Source organism: Strix aluco, chromosome 10, assembly GCF_031877795.1.
Source record: "Strix aluco isolate bStrAlu1 chromosome 10, bStrAlu1.hap1, whole genome shotgun sequence".
NCBI lineage: Eukaryota > Metazoa > Chordata > Aves > Strigiformes > Strigidae > Strix > Strix aluco.
In genome coordinates this window covers 20,951,143-20,968,577 of record NC_133940.1, presented here as the reverse complement: position 1 = coordinate 20,968,577, position 17,435 = coordinate 20,951,143, and the positions used below count along the sequence as shown (strand labels likewise).

General features: G+C 47.2%; 1 protein-coding gene across 3 annotated transcripts in view; it reads left to right on the top strand.

Moving 5' to 3' along the window:
• The first annotated feature begins 530 nt into the window (after positions 1-530).
• Positions 531-17,435, top strand: part of ARHGEF6 (Rac/Cdc42 guanine nucleotide exchange factor 6) — a 41,369-nt gene continuing 24,464 nt past the window's right edge. For 2 of the 3 annotated variants that reach the window (XM_074834735.1, XM_074834734.1), the window contains exons 1-5: positions 531-844; positions 1,889-1,972; positions 10,286-10,370; positions 15,215-15,342; positions 15,759-15,960. In XM_074834735.1, the coding sequence (XP_074690836.1) occupies positions 680-844; positions 1,889-1,972; positions 10,286-10,370; positions 15,215-15,342; positions 15,759-15,960 (664 nt within the window). In that variant the 5' untranslated portion in view covers positions 531-679. Of the gene's footprint in view, positions 845-1,888; positions 1,973-7,041; positions 7,123-10,285; positions 10,371-15,214; positions 15,343-15,758; positions 15,961-17,435 lie in introns of those variants that run through there. The other variant, XM_074834736.1, reaches the window with a different exon arrangement.

Below are 17,435 nucleotides of genomic sequence, written 5' to 3'. Positions count from 1 at the left end.
GTCCCTCCCCAGCTTTCCTGTAGCCCCTTTAAGTACTGGCAGGCTGCTCTAAGATCTCCCTGGAGCCTTCTCCGGGCTGAACAACCCCAACTCACTCAGCCTGTCCTCATACGGGAGGTGCTCCAGCCCCCTCATCATGGCTTCCTCCAGACCCGCTTGAGCAGGTCAATGTCCTTCTGATGTGGGGGGCCCCAGAGATAAGGCAGTACACTCCAGGTGGGGGGAGTACATCTCTAGCACTATGCTGTGCAATGTTCTCATTGCAAATTTACATTTACTTCTTTGGGCAATTGCCACAAGTTAAGACCAAGTGTGCCAGATGATAGGATGCCAGCTGCCACAAGGAGAAAGTCTCTAGGTAAGATCGTTTTGGTGGAAAATGTATCCACATAAAATAACTTCTATTTTCAATAATGTTGAAAATTAAAGATCTGCTTTCACTGTGTCTCTGTAAAGTAAAAGAGTGCTAGAAACAATATTACTAAAAAAAAGTTGCTTACCTTAGAGTAACAGTCCTTCTGGTTCTTAAGATCTGGTGAGTTTCTGTGCTGAGCGAAAAAAAAGTAGTTTCACACTTGAGCTCTGCAAGCAGCAGCAGAGGCAGGAAGATGTAATCACGGATGTGGGTTCCAGCAGGCTGCTGCACAGGAGAACTGCGCTGGCGGCAGAGCGCTCCGCGATGAATCCAGAAGAACAAATTGTAACGTGGCTTATTTCATTAGGAGTTTTAAATTCCCCTAAGAAAATAGTAGATGATCCGGAAGAGTTCCTGAAAACTTCTCTGAAAGATGGAACTGTGCTTTGTAAACTCATTAATCGACTTCTTCCGGGATCTGCAGAAAAGGTAACTCTTTAAGATGTACTTTGCTAGCCTGAAGCAGCACTGCTCAGTATAATACTGCCCTGGTCAGTCTGAGGTACGCTTTTCTTTGGTAGGTAGGATGAGCAAGGAGCATCAGAGAGAGAAATGTTTTACATTTCAGTTACTAGTTGTATCTGACTGAGGGCAAAGTATGATCGTATCTTTAGTTCTTTGATTTTGTATCTACATCCAGAAAAAAAAACGAAAGGTTGCAGTTGGCTGAATTACGCATGTTCATTCAGTGGCAGGAAATACTGGGCCTACCAGAGATCAAAATATCTTGGTTTTGAATAGAAGGATATGCAGTTTGTCTGTATTTACGTAAATATCATTAATTACAACTGTAAATACATTCACTCTTTCAGAACTCTTACTGTAAAACACTTTGTTAGTCAGGAAATACACTAGAGAAGCAGATTAGGTTAGGAATAAATGACAAACCTTGCACCCATGCCACTTTGAACTGTCCCAAGGCCAGCAAATTCATTGGTACCGAAGCTGTTTAAGCCATGTGAGTGCCTCCTATTACAGTTTTACGAGGCATATATTCAGACAGTCCAAAAGTGTGGTAAGTAACTGCAGGAGGAAAAAAGGGAACGAGTCCAATGAGAGGAAAAGGCAACACAGAAGAGAAGCTGTTTAAATAAAAAAACTAAAACAGGTTCTCCACCCTGTGAAACAGGAGCCTTTATTATGCAAAAATCAGGTTTGCTAGCTCCTTATCTTTTGCTTATATGTGAAGGTTGGGGGCAGTGTGTTCTCAAAGGTCATCAATTTCCCACTGTCACTTAGGGCACTGTCATATGTTGACATTCAAAACAAGATGCCGACCATTTCGATGTATGCATCACTTCCTCCAGTGGCTCTTTCTTCCTGCTTCGACAGCTTGCCTGCCACCCCCATCCGCCCCCTTAAGAAGCTTCCCTAATTCAGTATAAAACGCACATGTCAATATTCATGCAGGCCTCCTGAATAGAGGCTATACGGAAGGTAATGCAATGATCTCAGTGGATTTTCTTTCTTTAGTATTGCCTGGAGCCTAAAAATGAAGCCGATTGCATCAGTAATATTCAAGAGTTCTTGAAAGGCTGTGCACTCCTTAAAGTGGAGGTAAGTCAACTTGGATCCTTCCTTTTATTATCATAAATGCTTGTTTAATCAGCCTTCTGAAAGGAAGCCAGATACCAGAGGGATGAAATTGGTAGTCATTCCTTATCTTTTGCATTAATAACATAAAGTAGAGCACGGGTAATTTAATATTCTGTCTGGAGAATTTGGAAACGGAGTGTATTGACAGTGAGCTTAACAGATTCCTTCTCGTCTTTTAAGACAAACCTAAATGGTCAGGTAAAAATATGTGCAGCAATAACAGGAGGTCTGTCTAAACAGAGTTGAGCAGCATGGACCTGTTTACATCTGTTTTCATTATTAGAGAGAAGGGATTGCAGGTTTTAGCCTTGCTTTAATATGAAGGTGAAATATTATTAATACTGCAGTATTTTTCATCCTCTTGTAACTGTTGCATGAGATTCTGCCAAACACATAATATTAAATTGTTCCTTGCACATAATAATCCTAATGAAGACACCTTTTCAGTGGCTATTCCCAATCCTATCTATATGCTGATTCTTATGCTTAAGCATAGCTCATATTTGCAACATCAGAGTCTAAATGAATCACTTAAGAGTTCAGCTAATTTTGCCCTCACATTTTTTGCTAAGTGCATATGGATTTAAAATGTAAAGACTTTTGTATCACACTTAAATTCCTACAGTGAAAAAGAAACCTGTAACTAAGGGCCATCACTGTTTTGTTTGAAATATGCTCAACATTGTGGAAAAAAATATATTTGGAACACAAATTCTGCCAGAAGCAGGGACAGCATCCTTGGGCATTACACAGAATATTCATGTACCACAGTGAGAGAAGTCCAACCCACGGTAGCTCTGTTCCTGCACTTTTCCTTTGAAGGTCAAAACAAGCAAAGAGCCTTTCTTCTTCTCTTCAGAGTTTTTTAGCTAACCAGCATGAAAATTTGCTCATTCCAGAAGTGTTTCACTAGCCTGTTGTTTCCCAGTAATGCATTTCTCAGAGCCTGCTGCAGCAGCCCAATTTTAAGAGCAGATATATATAGAATCACTGAAGGCCTATCACATCAGAAATCTGTTGTCGCCAGTCTTCTGGTACTGACCATGTGATTTCCTCTGTTTTTCAGAGTTTATTTTTCATTTGAAAACTAATTATAATGGTTGTGGTGGAAAATGTTAAAAAATAGGAGCCTTAAATAGCTGAAAGATAGGACAAGAGAACAGTCCTCAACTTTGTTACCCTTTAACATCTCACAGTTTTGAAAGCCAGTTCTGCAATATTGCAGTCACACTCCACAATTTTCAGATACTGTCAACTAGCAACATTGTGTGTCCAGCTCTGGGTGTTGCTCTGATCCTCCCTGCGCCTTTTCTTCCTTGGTTTTAATTTAAGAAAAGGTTTCTGACTTCTTTTTTCTTCTGATTTATAACTCAATCTTTGAAATATTCTGACCATTCAGTAATTCCTTAGTGCTCATGTGGTTGCCCCGGTCTTGGTTGCTATGAAAGGAGACCTCAAAAGCTGGATAAAAGCCCAGATCTCTTAAGCTCGAGTTTAAATTTTACATGAAAATTATTTCTTCTTATTTTTTTCCAAAATATTAAGTCATATTAGAATGCCAAGTGAAGACAGGAATTTTGCTTCTTCCTGCCTCTTCTCTGTACCCTCAGGCAGAGGAACGCTCAAGGTAGCACAGCCGAGATGGTGGGCAAGACATGGCACAAGTCAGAGTGCTTATGCTTTCCTCTGGCTCTTCTTCTGTGTTGCCAGCTTTTCTGAGTGCTCTGAAGGCAAAGCCAGAGGAGACATGAAAACCCTCTGCCATGTCCTCCTTCTAAAAGCTGCCCTGTTTGGACCCTCTTGGCAAAGAGGCTCTAAGCAGCATACCTATAGGTGGTCCTCCCTCATGCCTGATGCTTGGTTTGCCTTGGGAAGGGCCACTGCCTTTCAGAGAGGGTTTCTCTGTAGCACACTTACTCTGAAAGCATGTTTGGAGCATCAGAACAGGCAGGGAACCTTCCAGTTCCAAGATCCATCAGCACTGAAGTTGCAGGATTGGATATTATGTCCAAAGAAGATGAGCATAGGATAGAAAATCTGTTCTGCTCCAGTAACCTAGCCCGAGAAAAGAGTATCAGGAAAGCTCTTGGCTTAATAGGTTTGAATTCCCTGACAGACATCCTGCTGCTTACCCAGACCTTGAATTTGACAATAAAACCCTAATGGTTCTGTCAAATTCTGCCTTTCTCCAAATGTCACAGAGAACTCGTTGTTCCTTAGATATGAAGAAGTAGCCTGGAACTGGATCTGAGCCACTTCTCCTGTTTTGAGACTGACAAGTGTGTGTTAAGGTCAGAGATTCTGTTCCTGTTGCAGATGTGAGCAAAAGAGGATGTTCTGAGGAAATTCAGAGCTCACAACTTCTACTCTGGATACTGACTTGTGCAAAAGGGGCTCATCCTGGGGAATCTCAAGCATGAAGAACTTCATACAGGACATTATCATCCCATCCTAGCATCCCATGGCTTCATTGTACTTTGCCAAAGCAGTGCCTACCTTCACACTACACCTTAAATTTGTTTTTCTCATACAGCTACCCTTTGGAGCTGAATACATCACTTCACTGGGCATTGCTAGCACGCAGGGAAGGTGAGCAGTATGGAAGGTGGGGTTTCCAACTGCTTTCGATTGAAACCCAAGTCCCACCTTCCACTGAACAGATACTGCTTGCCAATCTCTTCCAGTGGGAGGGCATGCAAAGAGGTTACTCCTGCAGAGCTACACATATGCACTTCCCTCCTACCCTTCTTTGTTGTCCTGGTAACTCAATCTGAGGAAGTGGAAGAAAGACACAGCGAGGCAAACAACACCTTCTTCTGTTTTACAGGAACAGTGAAACATTTGGACACAGTGTAAGGGAGGGAGAAGGACACTCTGTGACCTTCCTGCTTTGAGGTGGCTCCGTTAAGTTGCAGCAGCTCTACAGGCTGGTGGTGTGAGCTGGAAGAGTCCATCTCATTGCAGGGTATAAATAACCAACTCTTCCTTAGCTTCAGCCCAGGACTGAAGCCTGCAAACATTTGCTGCTTCAAATGTGTTAGTCCTAAAAAAGAAGGCAAGCAGGGGAATCAACACCTTCTTCTAATTAGACAAGTGCTGTAATAAGGTAAAACAATGAGACCATGTCTAAAATTTTCCAGTTGCTTTTCAGTGCTAGAATTTGATCCAAGTCATAAGAACGTCTGTCAGCCCAGCTCTGCTGAGAGAGAGAGGACTAGGCAGAGAACACGGGCACCTCTTTGGAGCTTAAGTGTCCTGAGAAGATTCTGTGGTGGTTTGGACTGAGGAACAGTGTAGATAACCTGATTGTGCTTCATTTACACTGTGGCTTCAACCTCTGAGTTGTGTATATGACCCAAGATTGTGTCCAGTGAGTGAGTACTGCTAAGGCAGTGACAGCTAGATGCAAGCGGATTGAGGTGGAAGGTGGAAGCAAGAGGTTCTGTCCTGATGGCCAGGTGGAGTCTAGTGTAGCAGATACAGGGAAAAGATCATGAGGAAAGAAAAATCAGGTAGAAAGCTCCTGGCTTTAACATGGGAACTGTTAGTCTTTGCTTTTGCTCTTGACACCATTGTGCATATAACCACAGTAGCTCAAGCATCATTTACTGCTGAACAAGCACAAGATCTTCATTCAGCAGCAGCATTTTATTGCTAATACAACCACAAAAATTCTGGCAAGGAGCTGAATTTTGTGGACTAAGATCAGCAAGATAAATCAATAGCTGGATTAAACCTGACTGTCCAGAATGATTATAGGGCATGCAGTGTGTCGTTGCCATTGTGGGCAGAACTGAAGCTATTTCTGCAGTTGGAGGTGGTTGCAATCTTCCCCAAACTGTTTGTACCTGGACTGAGGGCGTGGGAGAGCAGATGAAAAATCATCACCCCCTTGGTTTCCCATCCCTGTGCTCCCAAAGCCTGCTCTGCTTTGGCTTCGCTCCAAAGTGACGTTACCTTTCCTAGCTGGGAGACATCAAAAGTGAGAGCTCCTGCCCAGCACCGACAGCACAAGCCCTGGGGAATGGGTATGTCTGAATTCAGAGTGACCCAGTGTCCCAGAGACCTCCATCTTGCAGGTGGGGAGGGGGTGTCTCTGACACGCCCATGGCCCTGCATGGGGTTGGGCCCTACACCCGGGTTTCACCCTGGATGTCAGCACAGTGCTTGGTTCCCTTTCCACGCTGCAGCCGCTGTTGTGCTGAAGTGTGGGGGATGTCGTGCTCCCTGCAGCAGTGTTCCCCGAACAGATGGGCACACGCAGCAGAGGCACCGTGCTCACCATAGCCAGGACGTGCTGTCTCCGAGAATGCACTGCCTCCACCGAAGTGTGCCTCAGCTACAGGCCCTTCTGCAGTATTTCTCGCTTCAGTGGTGCAAAACTGCTGTAATTACAATTTAAATAGTCTGGATTTTCCTTTCCCCCTCATTTTTATCCTTTCCTTTCCTTTCCTTTCCTTTCCTTTCCTTTCCTTTCCTTTCCTTTCCTTTCCTTTCCTTTCCTTTCCTTTCCTTTCCTTTCCTTTCCTTTCCTTTCCTTTCCTTCCCCCCTTTTTCCTTCCCCCCTTTTTCCTTCCCCCCTTTTTCCTTCCCCCCTTTTTCCTTCCCCCCTTTTTCCTTCCCCCCTTTTTCCTTCCCCCCTTTTTCCTTCCCCCCTTTTTCCTTCCCCCCTTTTTCCTTCCCCCCTTTTTCCTTCCCCCCCTTTTTCCTTCCCCCCTTTTTCCTTCCCCCCTTTCTTCTCACCCTTCTTTCCTAATTTCCTTTTCCCCTTTCTCTCTCCCTTCCCCTAGCCCTTCTCTCCTTCCCATTCCCATCTCCCTTCCTCCTTTCCCGTCCGTCTCCCCCCTCTCCCCCGCGGGCCGCCCCTCTCCTCCCGCCCGCGGCCGGCGGAGGGAGCTGCGGCCGCACGGCCCGACCGCGTCCCGCAGCGAGCGGCGGGGCGGAGCGGGGCGGCGGCGCCGCCTGTCACTTCCCCTTCCCCTTCCCCTTCCCTTCCCTTCCCCGCCCGCGATCCGGCTCCGGGTCAGAGCCGCAGCGGCCGCCCCGCGGTCCGCAGCACCGCCCGCCGCCGCCGCCATGTCCCGGGGCTGCGCGACCGCCCGTCCGCCGCCGTGAGTAACCGACCGCACCGCGGGCACCGGCACCGGGCGGGCCCCGCCGTGTCCCCGCCGCTGCGCCTGGCCCGGCCTCGCCGGTGGTCCTCCGGGTGGTCCCCGCGCGTGTCCCCAGCCGGTCCCCTGGGGTGTCGCCAGGCAGCTCCCACGGGTGTCACCCCCCACGGGGCAGCACCCACGGGTGTCACCCCCCCGCCAGGCAGCACCCACGGGTGTCCCCGCTGAGCGTTGCCAGAGGTTGGAGCGCGGCTCGTTGCCGCAAACCGGGTTTGGGGGCTGGCCGGGGGGTGTGAACGCTCCGCGGCACCGAAGCCGGGGGTTCCCAGGGGCTTCCGAAGCGGGGGGGCTGCGGGCGGGCTGTGCCGTCGGGGGGGCTCTCCCCGGCCGCCGGCCTGGCTCCGTCTCGCCGGTTCCGCGGGGCCGGCGGAGTCCGGGGGAGCAGGACGCGCCCGAAGCGGGGGGAGCGCCGTGGGACGGCCTGGCTCCAGCCCCCACCCTCGGGTTTGGGCGCGCCGAGCTCTGGGCTTTGCACCCAGCTTGAGGTTTGCTGGGGGTTTGTCTAATTGTGGAAATAGTTTGTGCGGATAAAACAGCTCGGACTCGAAACACGACCCGGCTTCCCCTAACTTTTCTGCACCTCCCAGCCCGCTACTAGGATTTTGGGGTGCTGGATGCACCTGGGTTTTTCACCCTTCCCGACAAGCCGGGTGCTCCTCTGGTCTCTGCCCTGCCAGCACCAGCCCCTCCTCGCCTTCCCGCTGTCAGTCTTTCGGAGGACAGTGCAGCAGCAGTGCAGGTTTTCTCCCGCCCGGTGGGATGCCTGGAGGAGCAGCCGGCGTGTTTCACCAAGGGAGCTGCAGTCTGTGACTCTGAAAGTTGGAAAAGCGTTTTAATGGAGATCCTCAGATAACAACCATGGATTTAAGCAGGGTTTTACGTACGTCGAGCAGATCTTCCATGAGCTAAGAGCAAAAAAAGCCTTTCCCCCCTCTAATTTTTCTTTTAGCCTTGCAGCTTCTGTTTTAGTTAGGAGTGGAATTATGGATGGGTTGTGCTGGAAAAAATAATTTTTAGCTCATAAATGAGAACTTTTCTGTATGATGAATTTATTCTGGAACAAGCTGCAGAATGTATTTACATTACAGTAGCTGATCCAGAAGAGTTTTCCACGTAACTGTTGTTCCACAGTTGCTATTGCAGACAATTTCTCCATGATGGGAGGAAAGTCCTAAAAGTTATTGCTTGCTTTTGTGCTACAATTTTTTGCATATCCTTCCCACCACCATTTTCCTCTGGACTTTGTCAGCCTAGTGACTCTGAGCTTACAGCATTATTATTGAAGGATCAGAGATGTATTTTACTACTTTGGTCCTTTAAAAAAAAAAAAAGATGCCATTCATTCAAGGCAGGACTTGTTTTTCTGGACTTACTGAAGTAGAAGACAAAGGGTATGACTGAGAAAATGACACACCGGAGAGATGCATGCAAGCACCCCAGCCTCGCTGTTTACTTTCCTTCTGCTTGGCAGGAGGGTGAAGGCGCGTTGCTGTAACGTTGCATCCTCCGGCGGCTGCCAACAGGGTCAGCGCGCACCCGGGCTCTCTGTTACCGTCTCCCTTTCCACGGAGATGCGAACGTCGCTGCTGAGGGCTGGAGGCGATGCTCAGATAGCACTAGCTGCAATTACGAGGCAGGAAAACTAGTTCACGCACCAGTTGGCAGAGGGGATTGGGTCCGCGGGGTCCAAAGGAGCAAACCCAAGCGAGCGTGGGCAGTAGATCAGCTGGGAAACAGCCCAAGGTAGGTGGGGATGTCCCCGAAATGTGCAGAGCGGTAGATGCGATCAGAGCTGTGGAGCTACTGATTTTAATATTTGTAATGACAGCAGTCTGTACCCCCTCTGAGTGTGGATTAAATTTCTTTAGGGTAAAGCCTTTTTCCCAGTATTGAGTGGCTGAGTCAATTTTTAAATATACTCTCAACAAAGAGCAGCCTTTGTACCGCCTGTGTTGGACTTTGTTGCTGCACTGATGTGTGTGTTGAGAGGAAGAGATGCCGCAAGCATCCAGGGCTGCGGAAGAGGCCAGTCTCCTTCCTATTTGAAATATGCCAAGCGTAATCAAGGAGCTATATGTGGAAAGCAAGGAAGGGCCATTTTAAAGGGCAGTACTACCCTAAAGGTAATTAAGGCTCGAGTACTTACTTAGCAGGATACACTCTTTAGTGCATTGGAGGTGTTTGTAAAGTAGATGGTGTCTGCTGGGAGAGCTTTAAAATCATCTTTCCTGTTCATTGGATTTGTGGATCTGTGGTCTCCATCTGCAAGACAACATGTATTTGGGGATTAGCAGATGGTGCCTTGGTGGTACCAATAACGGGGTCCTTTTTCTATCGCTTATCTTCGCTTCATGAATGGTAGGATTTGTACAGTCTGTATGAACTTGAGGGCATTTCTCAGGTGTTAGAGGGGGTGGCAGTGTTTTGAAAACTCAAATTGCCCCTCATTATGCTCGTGGTGATTTCTGAAGGGCTGGGTGTACAGGGTCCAGGTTACCAGTAAGAGAAAATAAGCCCTTGCTAACTATGTATATCTGTTTTGCCATTGAGGCTTAGCAACACAAAATTCTTTAGAGTGGAATTTTTGCACGTAAAATAACTGGGTTTGGCTTCCTGTAAAAAAATGTAGATGTATTATATATGTCCTATTGCAATAGCAGAAAATTCTGTGTGTTTGTTTCTTCTGCTGTGGAGAATATGTGTGCGTGTATATATACATATATATGTACAGCCTCAATCTCTTTAGCTTTTGATAACAAAAATAGCAGCAAAATCTTTCCTTCCCTCAAGGCAAGCAATAACCTTCTCCGTGAGTTTCAGAGGAGTCCCTGCTCTGCAGACAGCACTAATTTCTTCCTTCCCTGTCCCCAGTGTTACGCTCCAAATGCTGCCAGGTGCCCCTGCCCTTCCCATGCCACCTGCCACCGGCGCCCCAGGAATTCAGTTGCTGTAAAGGAAATGGGACTTGTCAGCCCTGAATAAACACCCTTCCCCTGCAGAGACATACGGGCTACTTAATCCTCACTGTCACCCTCTACGTGGGCTGCTCAGATGGTTGGAGTAAGATGTTTCGTGCTCAACTCACCAAGTTCCTCTTTCGCAGGTGTTTGATCCACATGATTTATACACCGGAGAACAGTTCTCCAAGGTCCTGAGTACATTAACAGCTGTAAATAAAGCTACCGAAGGTAAGAAAAAAGGGTTTTTTTCTGTCTTTTCAAGTTCTGTCTCATATGTATGCTGGGGTCGGGTGGGTTTTTTTGGTAATTCCTAGTTTATGATGATTTCTGGAGGCTTGGCAAATTGTGCTGCCAGCAGTGATGCCTGATGCTGGACAGTGGGATCGACATTTCATGCTTCTACCAACTCTGGGTTTAGATGTAGCATTCCAGAGTTGCTGTATGCACTTTGCAGAGCTTGATGATTATTGCTTTACACTAAGGGACCTCTGCTCAGTTTTGACAGTATTAAGGGATCTCAAATTAGGTCATCGTAAAGGAGCCTCAATGTAAATTAACATGCACCTCCCACAATGCAAATATCAGATTTTAAATAGCGTGTTTTAAAGCCGAAGAGAAAAACAGATCCATCTGCATAATATCTTTACTGAATGTCAAAACAAATGTTGTTGCCAGATGCTCAGTCAATTGTATTGATGTTTCTCTCTCTCCTCTCTCTGGGTCTGTGGAATAGGCTCTTGGATTTGGGAATCAAGCTGATGGCTTGTCCTGCCTCCCTGGGTGCAGGAGTGGGCTGCTGAAGCAGAGCAAATCAGCTCCTCTTGTTTCCATCCCAAATATGTGGCTGTTCCCCACAGGCTGCTTTAAACTGATACTCAGTCACATAGGCTGTGAAAGGAGAAGTTCAATGGGGAGAGTGACGACAGCATGGTCCTCTGGGGAGGGGTGAGAGGACCAGGGTCTCTTTTCTGAGGGGATGAGGAGCAGGTCTGCATGGAGCTGGGAAGAGTTTGCAGGGCAGAAAGTGTTTGTGGCTCCCTGTCATACAAATGGATTTGCACAGAGAGTCCTTCATACCCACCGAAGTCCAGCACCAGGAGAAGAGTTCAATTTCCCTGTTGCAGATTACGTTTTAGGCAATTAAAAGGAGAAAAATTCAAAACCCAAACCCACGATTTTCCTTTCATGGGAAGGTTTTTCTGTTGGCTTACTGTGTTTTGCCTAGATCTGGTTTGCGTTGGTTTTCTCGGTTGTTTCACCTCTCTTTCAACTGAGTTTTTGCTTTCGGGTTCTCTTCTGCTAGTACGGAAGCTGCTCAGGTATTCAGTGAAACAACCTCATTGCTGGGACTGGACCCTCTCCTCTTTTTTTCCTCTTTTCTGTTCTGATGCAAGGTTTTATAAAATAATATATATAAAAAATATATACTCTATTTATACATTATATGGACTTGTATAAATTATCTTGTATATATTATACAAACAGCAACATATATAATAAAATATATATAATGTATAATAATAATAGTTTATATATGTACATACACACACATATATGCTGCTCTGGAGAAAGTCAGGTTCATAGACTGCCTTTCTGCAGCCAGCACTCAGCTCTGCCGCCAGCTCGCTCCCTAGAAGCCAGGGAATGGTACCGCAGCACAGCTCCTTGCAGCCTTTTACTGCTCCATTAAATGACAGCACCCGGTGACCCCATGTAGAAAGCTCCTGCGGTTCAATACGAAGGGGGATATAAAATACAGGTTACCTAGACTGGGAGCAAGCTTTGCAAATGTTGTCGTTATGATTGACATTACCTTTGTTATTCTGAAAGCAAAAAGAGTGAGAAACTTTCCTGCCTCTGTGCTTGCCCGTTCCTGGACTGGAGGGGTGTGATGGGGTGTGTGCCGGTGGGGCAGCGAGGCCGTGGTGTCGTTATCACAGCAGTCTCCTTATTTACAGCCCCAACTCTTATTCTTGCAGCCACCCATGTCCCAGCTCACCCGTGCAGTCACTGAGTGAGGCTCAGGATGTGGCTTTGCTGGGGAATAGTTTCTATCACACGTTACTGACGGGGCTATAGGGAAGCTGGGATCCTCTTGGTTTCAAGGCAAACATCTGTTTGAACATATGCTTTCTCTGTTTAAATGTTAAAAAGCGCAATGCCTGCGATATAATTAGCTGCTCAGGCAGAGAGCACCCTTGGGAAAAGTACAGGGTAAAATAAATACATGTCTAAAACGTTTGCTTTTTGGTGGCTTGGCCAAGTTCCTGAGAAGCAGGAGCCTGTGTCTTACAAACAGCCACTGCAGACAGTCCGGTTTGTCTGTCTCACCAGAGGCCAAGGGCTGAATGGAGCATCAGGACAAGCCTGGTACCGGCTACAGCAGCTCCTGCTGTGGCCAGGGCTCCGGCATGCCTACACATCCCAACACCCGCAGAGCTGCCGCATCCCAACACCCTTGTCGGAGGCAGAGGGAAGTAGGTGACAGCTAAGGAAACGCTGTGAGAAGGTGTTTCTGAGCATCCATTTGAAGTCCAAATCCTTGTGTGTTCGTGAATCTTGTTATGCAAATAACTAGAGGCATTGTTTGTAGTGGATAAACTCAAAGTTCAGCAGCTGTCCATCAAATAACAGCAATAGAGACCTTGATGCTTTTATCTGAAAGAGAGGGCAGGGGAGGAAAACCAGCTGTGCTGGATCAGGCGAGGCTCATCTGCCAAAAATAGTGTAGGAATGTGAGCAGAAAACCCAGCTATTTTAACCATAGTTTAAACAACATATGGCAGCAGTGTTCCATGCTGGACCAGGCATAAAATAGGACGCAGTCATGATGCAATATAAATGATACACTTCCCTGCCAAACTGTCAAAGTCAGTTTTACATTTGTTTCTAGGTTGCTGCAGATATTTATAAAAGCTTTGGAAGATTGGGAGGGGCAGGGAGAATCATAAAATTTACAGTAACCAAGTCATTTCCGTGGGACTGTTGCTGATGGCTTGAATAAGTGGAGAAGTCTGGACTCGTGGTTTACGCCCTCCCTTTTTAGAAGGAATCAGGGGAAGAACATCTCACACTGGCAGTTGGCCACCCCTCCTGGCCTGTGAGTCGCTGGGAGCAGCCAAAACCGCTCCTGCTCAAATATCAGGATGCTTCAGAGAAGAAAACCACTCTGTGTTTGCAAAGTGGGTTTTCCACACGGAGGGGTTTTGCTGTTGCTGCAGCCCGGGGAGCTGGGAATTCACAGTGCGGTCATCACGCAGTTACACAACTGTATATGAATGAGCAGGGCAAGAGAGAAAACTGACTCACTGGCAGCATACGAGATTTAATGTGAATGTTGTCCATTGCTGGAGCATGGACTGGGCGGACTGGTGTGTGGGTATGGTCTGGTTGGGGGCTTGTAAGGCAGCGGCACCTGGAAGTAGTAGTCACAGACCTGGTCCCCATTGCGCAAGGCGTTGGAGGAGGACAAAGCAAGTCCATTCTCCGAGAGCTCCGTTGTGTTGCTCCAGGCCCAGTCTAAGGATGAGGTGTTTTCCTGTTGAAACAACAGTCCTCTGGGGAAAATAAAGGCCCAGCTGAGTTCCTGTACTCCCACCAAACTTCCCTTTCAGAATGATTTTTCCATGTTGACATTCAGACTGAAGGAGAATGGGGGAACAGCAGCCTTAAAGTTTGTGTTTTCCGATTCCTGCACGTGCTTGGTGGCTTGATCACCCTCTCCTCTTGCAGCGTTTTCAAAGAAGAACTCCAAACATTATCCAGGGGACTTGTGCAGTGATGCCTGCAGACTGCTCTTCTCTGTCCCCCTTTTGAGGTCCATGGGCATGTTAGGTCCACACTGCAGGTGGAAAACAACAGCTCTGGGATACAGAAATGTTTTTAAATCTAAAAAGAAGCTACAAGGCAAATCTCAAAAACACTTCACAGTTTACTGAAGTGATAACATCTACTGTTGCTTCATTTGAGCACCATGGCATGTAGAAAGGAGGTGACCTGAGTGTTGTCCCACGGTGTGGTATGAGGTACAGTAGCAGAGAAGTACTGGGAAATACTGGGCGACTTGAATCCCTTGTTTTTACTGCTCTGCATCATCCAAGCAGGATTCTGGGGCTGAGCGCTGCCAGGTTCTGCAGGAGCTGGGACTGCTCTTGGTGATGAGGCCACTGACTCAATCTCAAGCACAGGGCAATTGTGACTAGGAAACTTTTTACCCTCTGGCAAGCTTTTGGTATCAATATAGAAAAAAATCACTAACTGTGAAAAATAAGTATGTGTCAGAGCACCAGCATTATTTCCAGCATCAGGCAGGGTGTGACAGGAACAAGCCCAGAGACTAGTTTGCAAAATGTTGAGCTTCGAGCATGTGAAGGAGGCAACTCCAAGAGCTGCTGGGACGGTCTGAGCTTTTCTGTGGGCTGCCAGTCTCCTGGGGATGACACTCCTGCCCTTCCTCAGTCTGGTCTGAATCTGTCTCTCACATGGTAATGGCAGTGGTCCATGAACAGTAATCAAAATTGTGCCTAGCCTCTTTCAGCTGTATAATGAACCCAGAAGGACTTATCTAAATAGAGAAGCGATTGTGTTGACCAGCTGTTCAGCATTTTTCCCCACTCAGCGAGGAAGCCCACGCTGCAGCTGCAGAGGTGACCTAAGAGCGCTCACTTGCGAGCTAAATTTTGAAACACCTTCAACAGTGCTTACTCGGATCCCAGAAACGTTCCTGGTTGGGCAGCATTGGGCTGAGCGTTATTCTGGTTTTCTGCAGTTTTAAGGGGGATTTCAAAAACATGCTGTGATTGGATGTGTGGCTGCAGAGCTGGCATAACCTAGGAGTGCCTCAGGATGCAATTCAACTTCTTCCATCGTGGAAGGGTTAACCCAGCCCAGCAAAACCATCGACTAGGAGTACCCTCGGGGGAGATGCAGTGTGCTTGCTATTCTGCTCTGATAGATGCTCCTTCAACTGTTGTGCCCTGTTCTTGTTTTCTTTATGGGCTTTACTCTTCGCTTTGCTGTGATGCAGAGGGATGGTGGACAGTTGGGTAAAAGTGTTGTTTTTGCCTCACCAGATCAGCCGTCAAAAGGGCCATGTTCACATCTATCGTCTCTTAGCTCTGCGGCTGGAGGTCCCCACGCTGACTCCAACGACACAGCTTCACAGTCAACGAGGGTTTTAAGGAGGCAGTCCAAGCCTGTGGTATCCGTTATTTAACATTTCATCAAGGGTTTGATGGCTGTGGGGTTAGAGGGGTATGAGCAGTACCTCTGGGTTGAGCACACCAGAGGGGCTTATTCTCCCCCAGTCTCCATCATAGCTTTGCTGCTCTGGCTGGAGAGAGTCTCATAGCTTCTCCAAACAGCAGTGCTCCACTCTGTGACATGAGAAGAGCGATTCTTATCTGCCTTCCATTGCACTGTGAAAATAAATTAATGCTTGGGAGGGACCTTTTGGTCCTCTGGCAGGAGTGCTTACACAAAAGCAAGACATTATTGCTGTTATAAAGAGCACTACTGAAAAAACAGCTGTCACAACAAAGAAGAACAATAGCTTGTCCTAGTGGTTTCTGCTTTTTTGGACTATTTTCTGATGTTTTTCCATGTTTCTTTCCTTAGGAGATGACCGAGAATGGCAGTCATCAGCTGGTGGTAAAGGCCAGGTTCAATTTTAAGCAGACCAATGAGGATGAACTCTCCGTTAACAAAGGAGACATTATTTATGTCACCCGGGTTGAAGAAGGGGGCTGGTGGGAAGGGACCTTGAATGGAAAAACAGGCTGGTTCCCAAGCAACTACGTCAGAGAAATCAAATCCACTGGTAAGCAAATTGCTTTCAAGGGCTGATTGAATGACAGCGGTATAATGCAATGTAGATCCTTGTGCCTCTGGGAAATTGCTGCTATTTATTAAGGACTGTTTGTGTCCTTTAAGCAGCAGGGCTAATGGAAGGATGAATGAGGCCAGAAGGGTAAAGCCTAGTCTTTTGCTTGAATTGATTGAGAGCTGCTCTCCTCCCCAGCACATCGTGCCTTTCTGTTGCTCCCCCAAGCCCCAGCAGCGCAGGAGCGGGGATGTCGCCAGAGGATGAAGCCAGAAGGTGGCTGCGTGGGTCCCCTTTGTCCTGGGGAGCTGCCAGGTCGTTCCAGTGTCTGAGCACAGAATTAACGTTTTGTTAGAGACCTCGGTCAGGCAATGTATTTACTTTTGATCCTGCCATTTCTGGCAGTGCTGGAATGGATGCTCACAGTCACTGTGAGGAAACCAACAAAAACTATATGGCCACAGGGAATGGTCCCCTGGTTTTGACCATAGTGATGGCTGATTTCACATAGTACATTTTCCCCCAGATACATCTTCTGCTGCGATATTGAGAAAGGAAGAGGGAGGGGACGATCCATCTGATGACATTTGCCTTTATTGAGCTTTGTGTTGAGTGTCCTTAACATTTTCTGCAATGTGATTTTAACCGGATGTGGAGTGGTGGTGACGTGAAGCATGCCCCTGGCTAGCTGCCTTGTAGCGTTATATAGCCATTCAAGCAGCTCACCCTGTTGTGTTTCTGAGCCCATTGTGTGACAGTAAACTTGTTTTTTTACAAAATGCAACTTTAATTCCTTCATGTGCCTTGAGGGCTTCCCCTGGACAAAGACCTGTTGTGTACTTGGTGCTGGTTTTATGGCTCAGGATCAGCCCTGGCCTCAGCAGTCATCTGCAAAGTTGCTGTAAAATGTACAACCCCTGTTAGACATCCTTGCTCTCACACTTGCAAGCAAAAAAGCAAAGGAGGAAAAAATAAAATTAACGAGTGAGTGCTCAGAATTAGGCCAGTTTCATTCTAAATGAAAAAATCATTGTTAGGATATCTCATCTCCCACTGTTTCCCTCTGGGAAATGATGTCTGAGCTGGAGCGGGACGTTGCAGCGGAGATTGAAGGCTTGTCTGGCACAACCCAGGAATCACTAATAAAGTCAGTGAGTGGAGAAGAGAAATGTTTTTAAAAAAGGAGAGAAAACTTCAGCCCTATGGGGAAAATCAGATGAGAGATGCATGAAATAACAGCCCATTGAAGCCCATCACATTTTTTTATCTGCAGAGATTTTCCCTCCAGATCCTCCCTCCAGCACCCATTTATGGGAGGAGGGTTTATTCCCCTGGTCTCTGCTTGCTCAGGACATGTCATATTGCAAATGATGGATGCAGGGACCATCAGCTAACCCTCTCCTGCCCCAGGGCTGCTGCCTGGGGACTGTAGTCCGGCGGGAGTGGAGGTCTCACTGCAGGCCAGCGGGAGC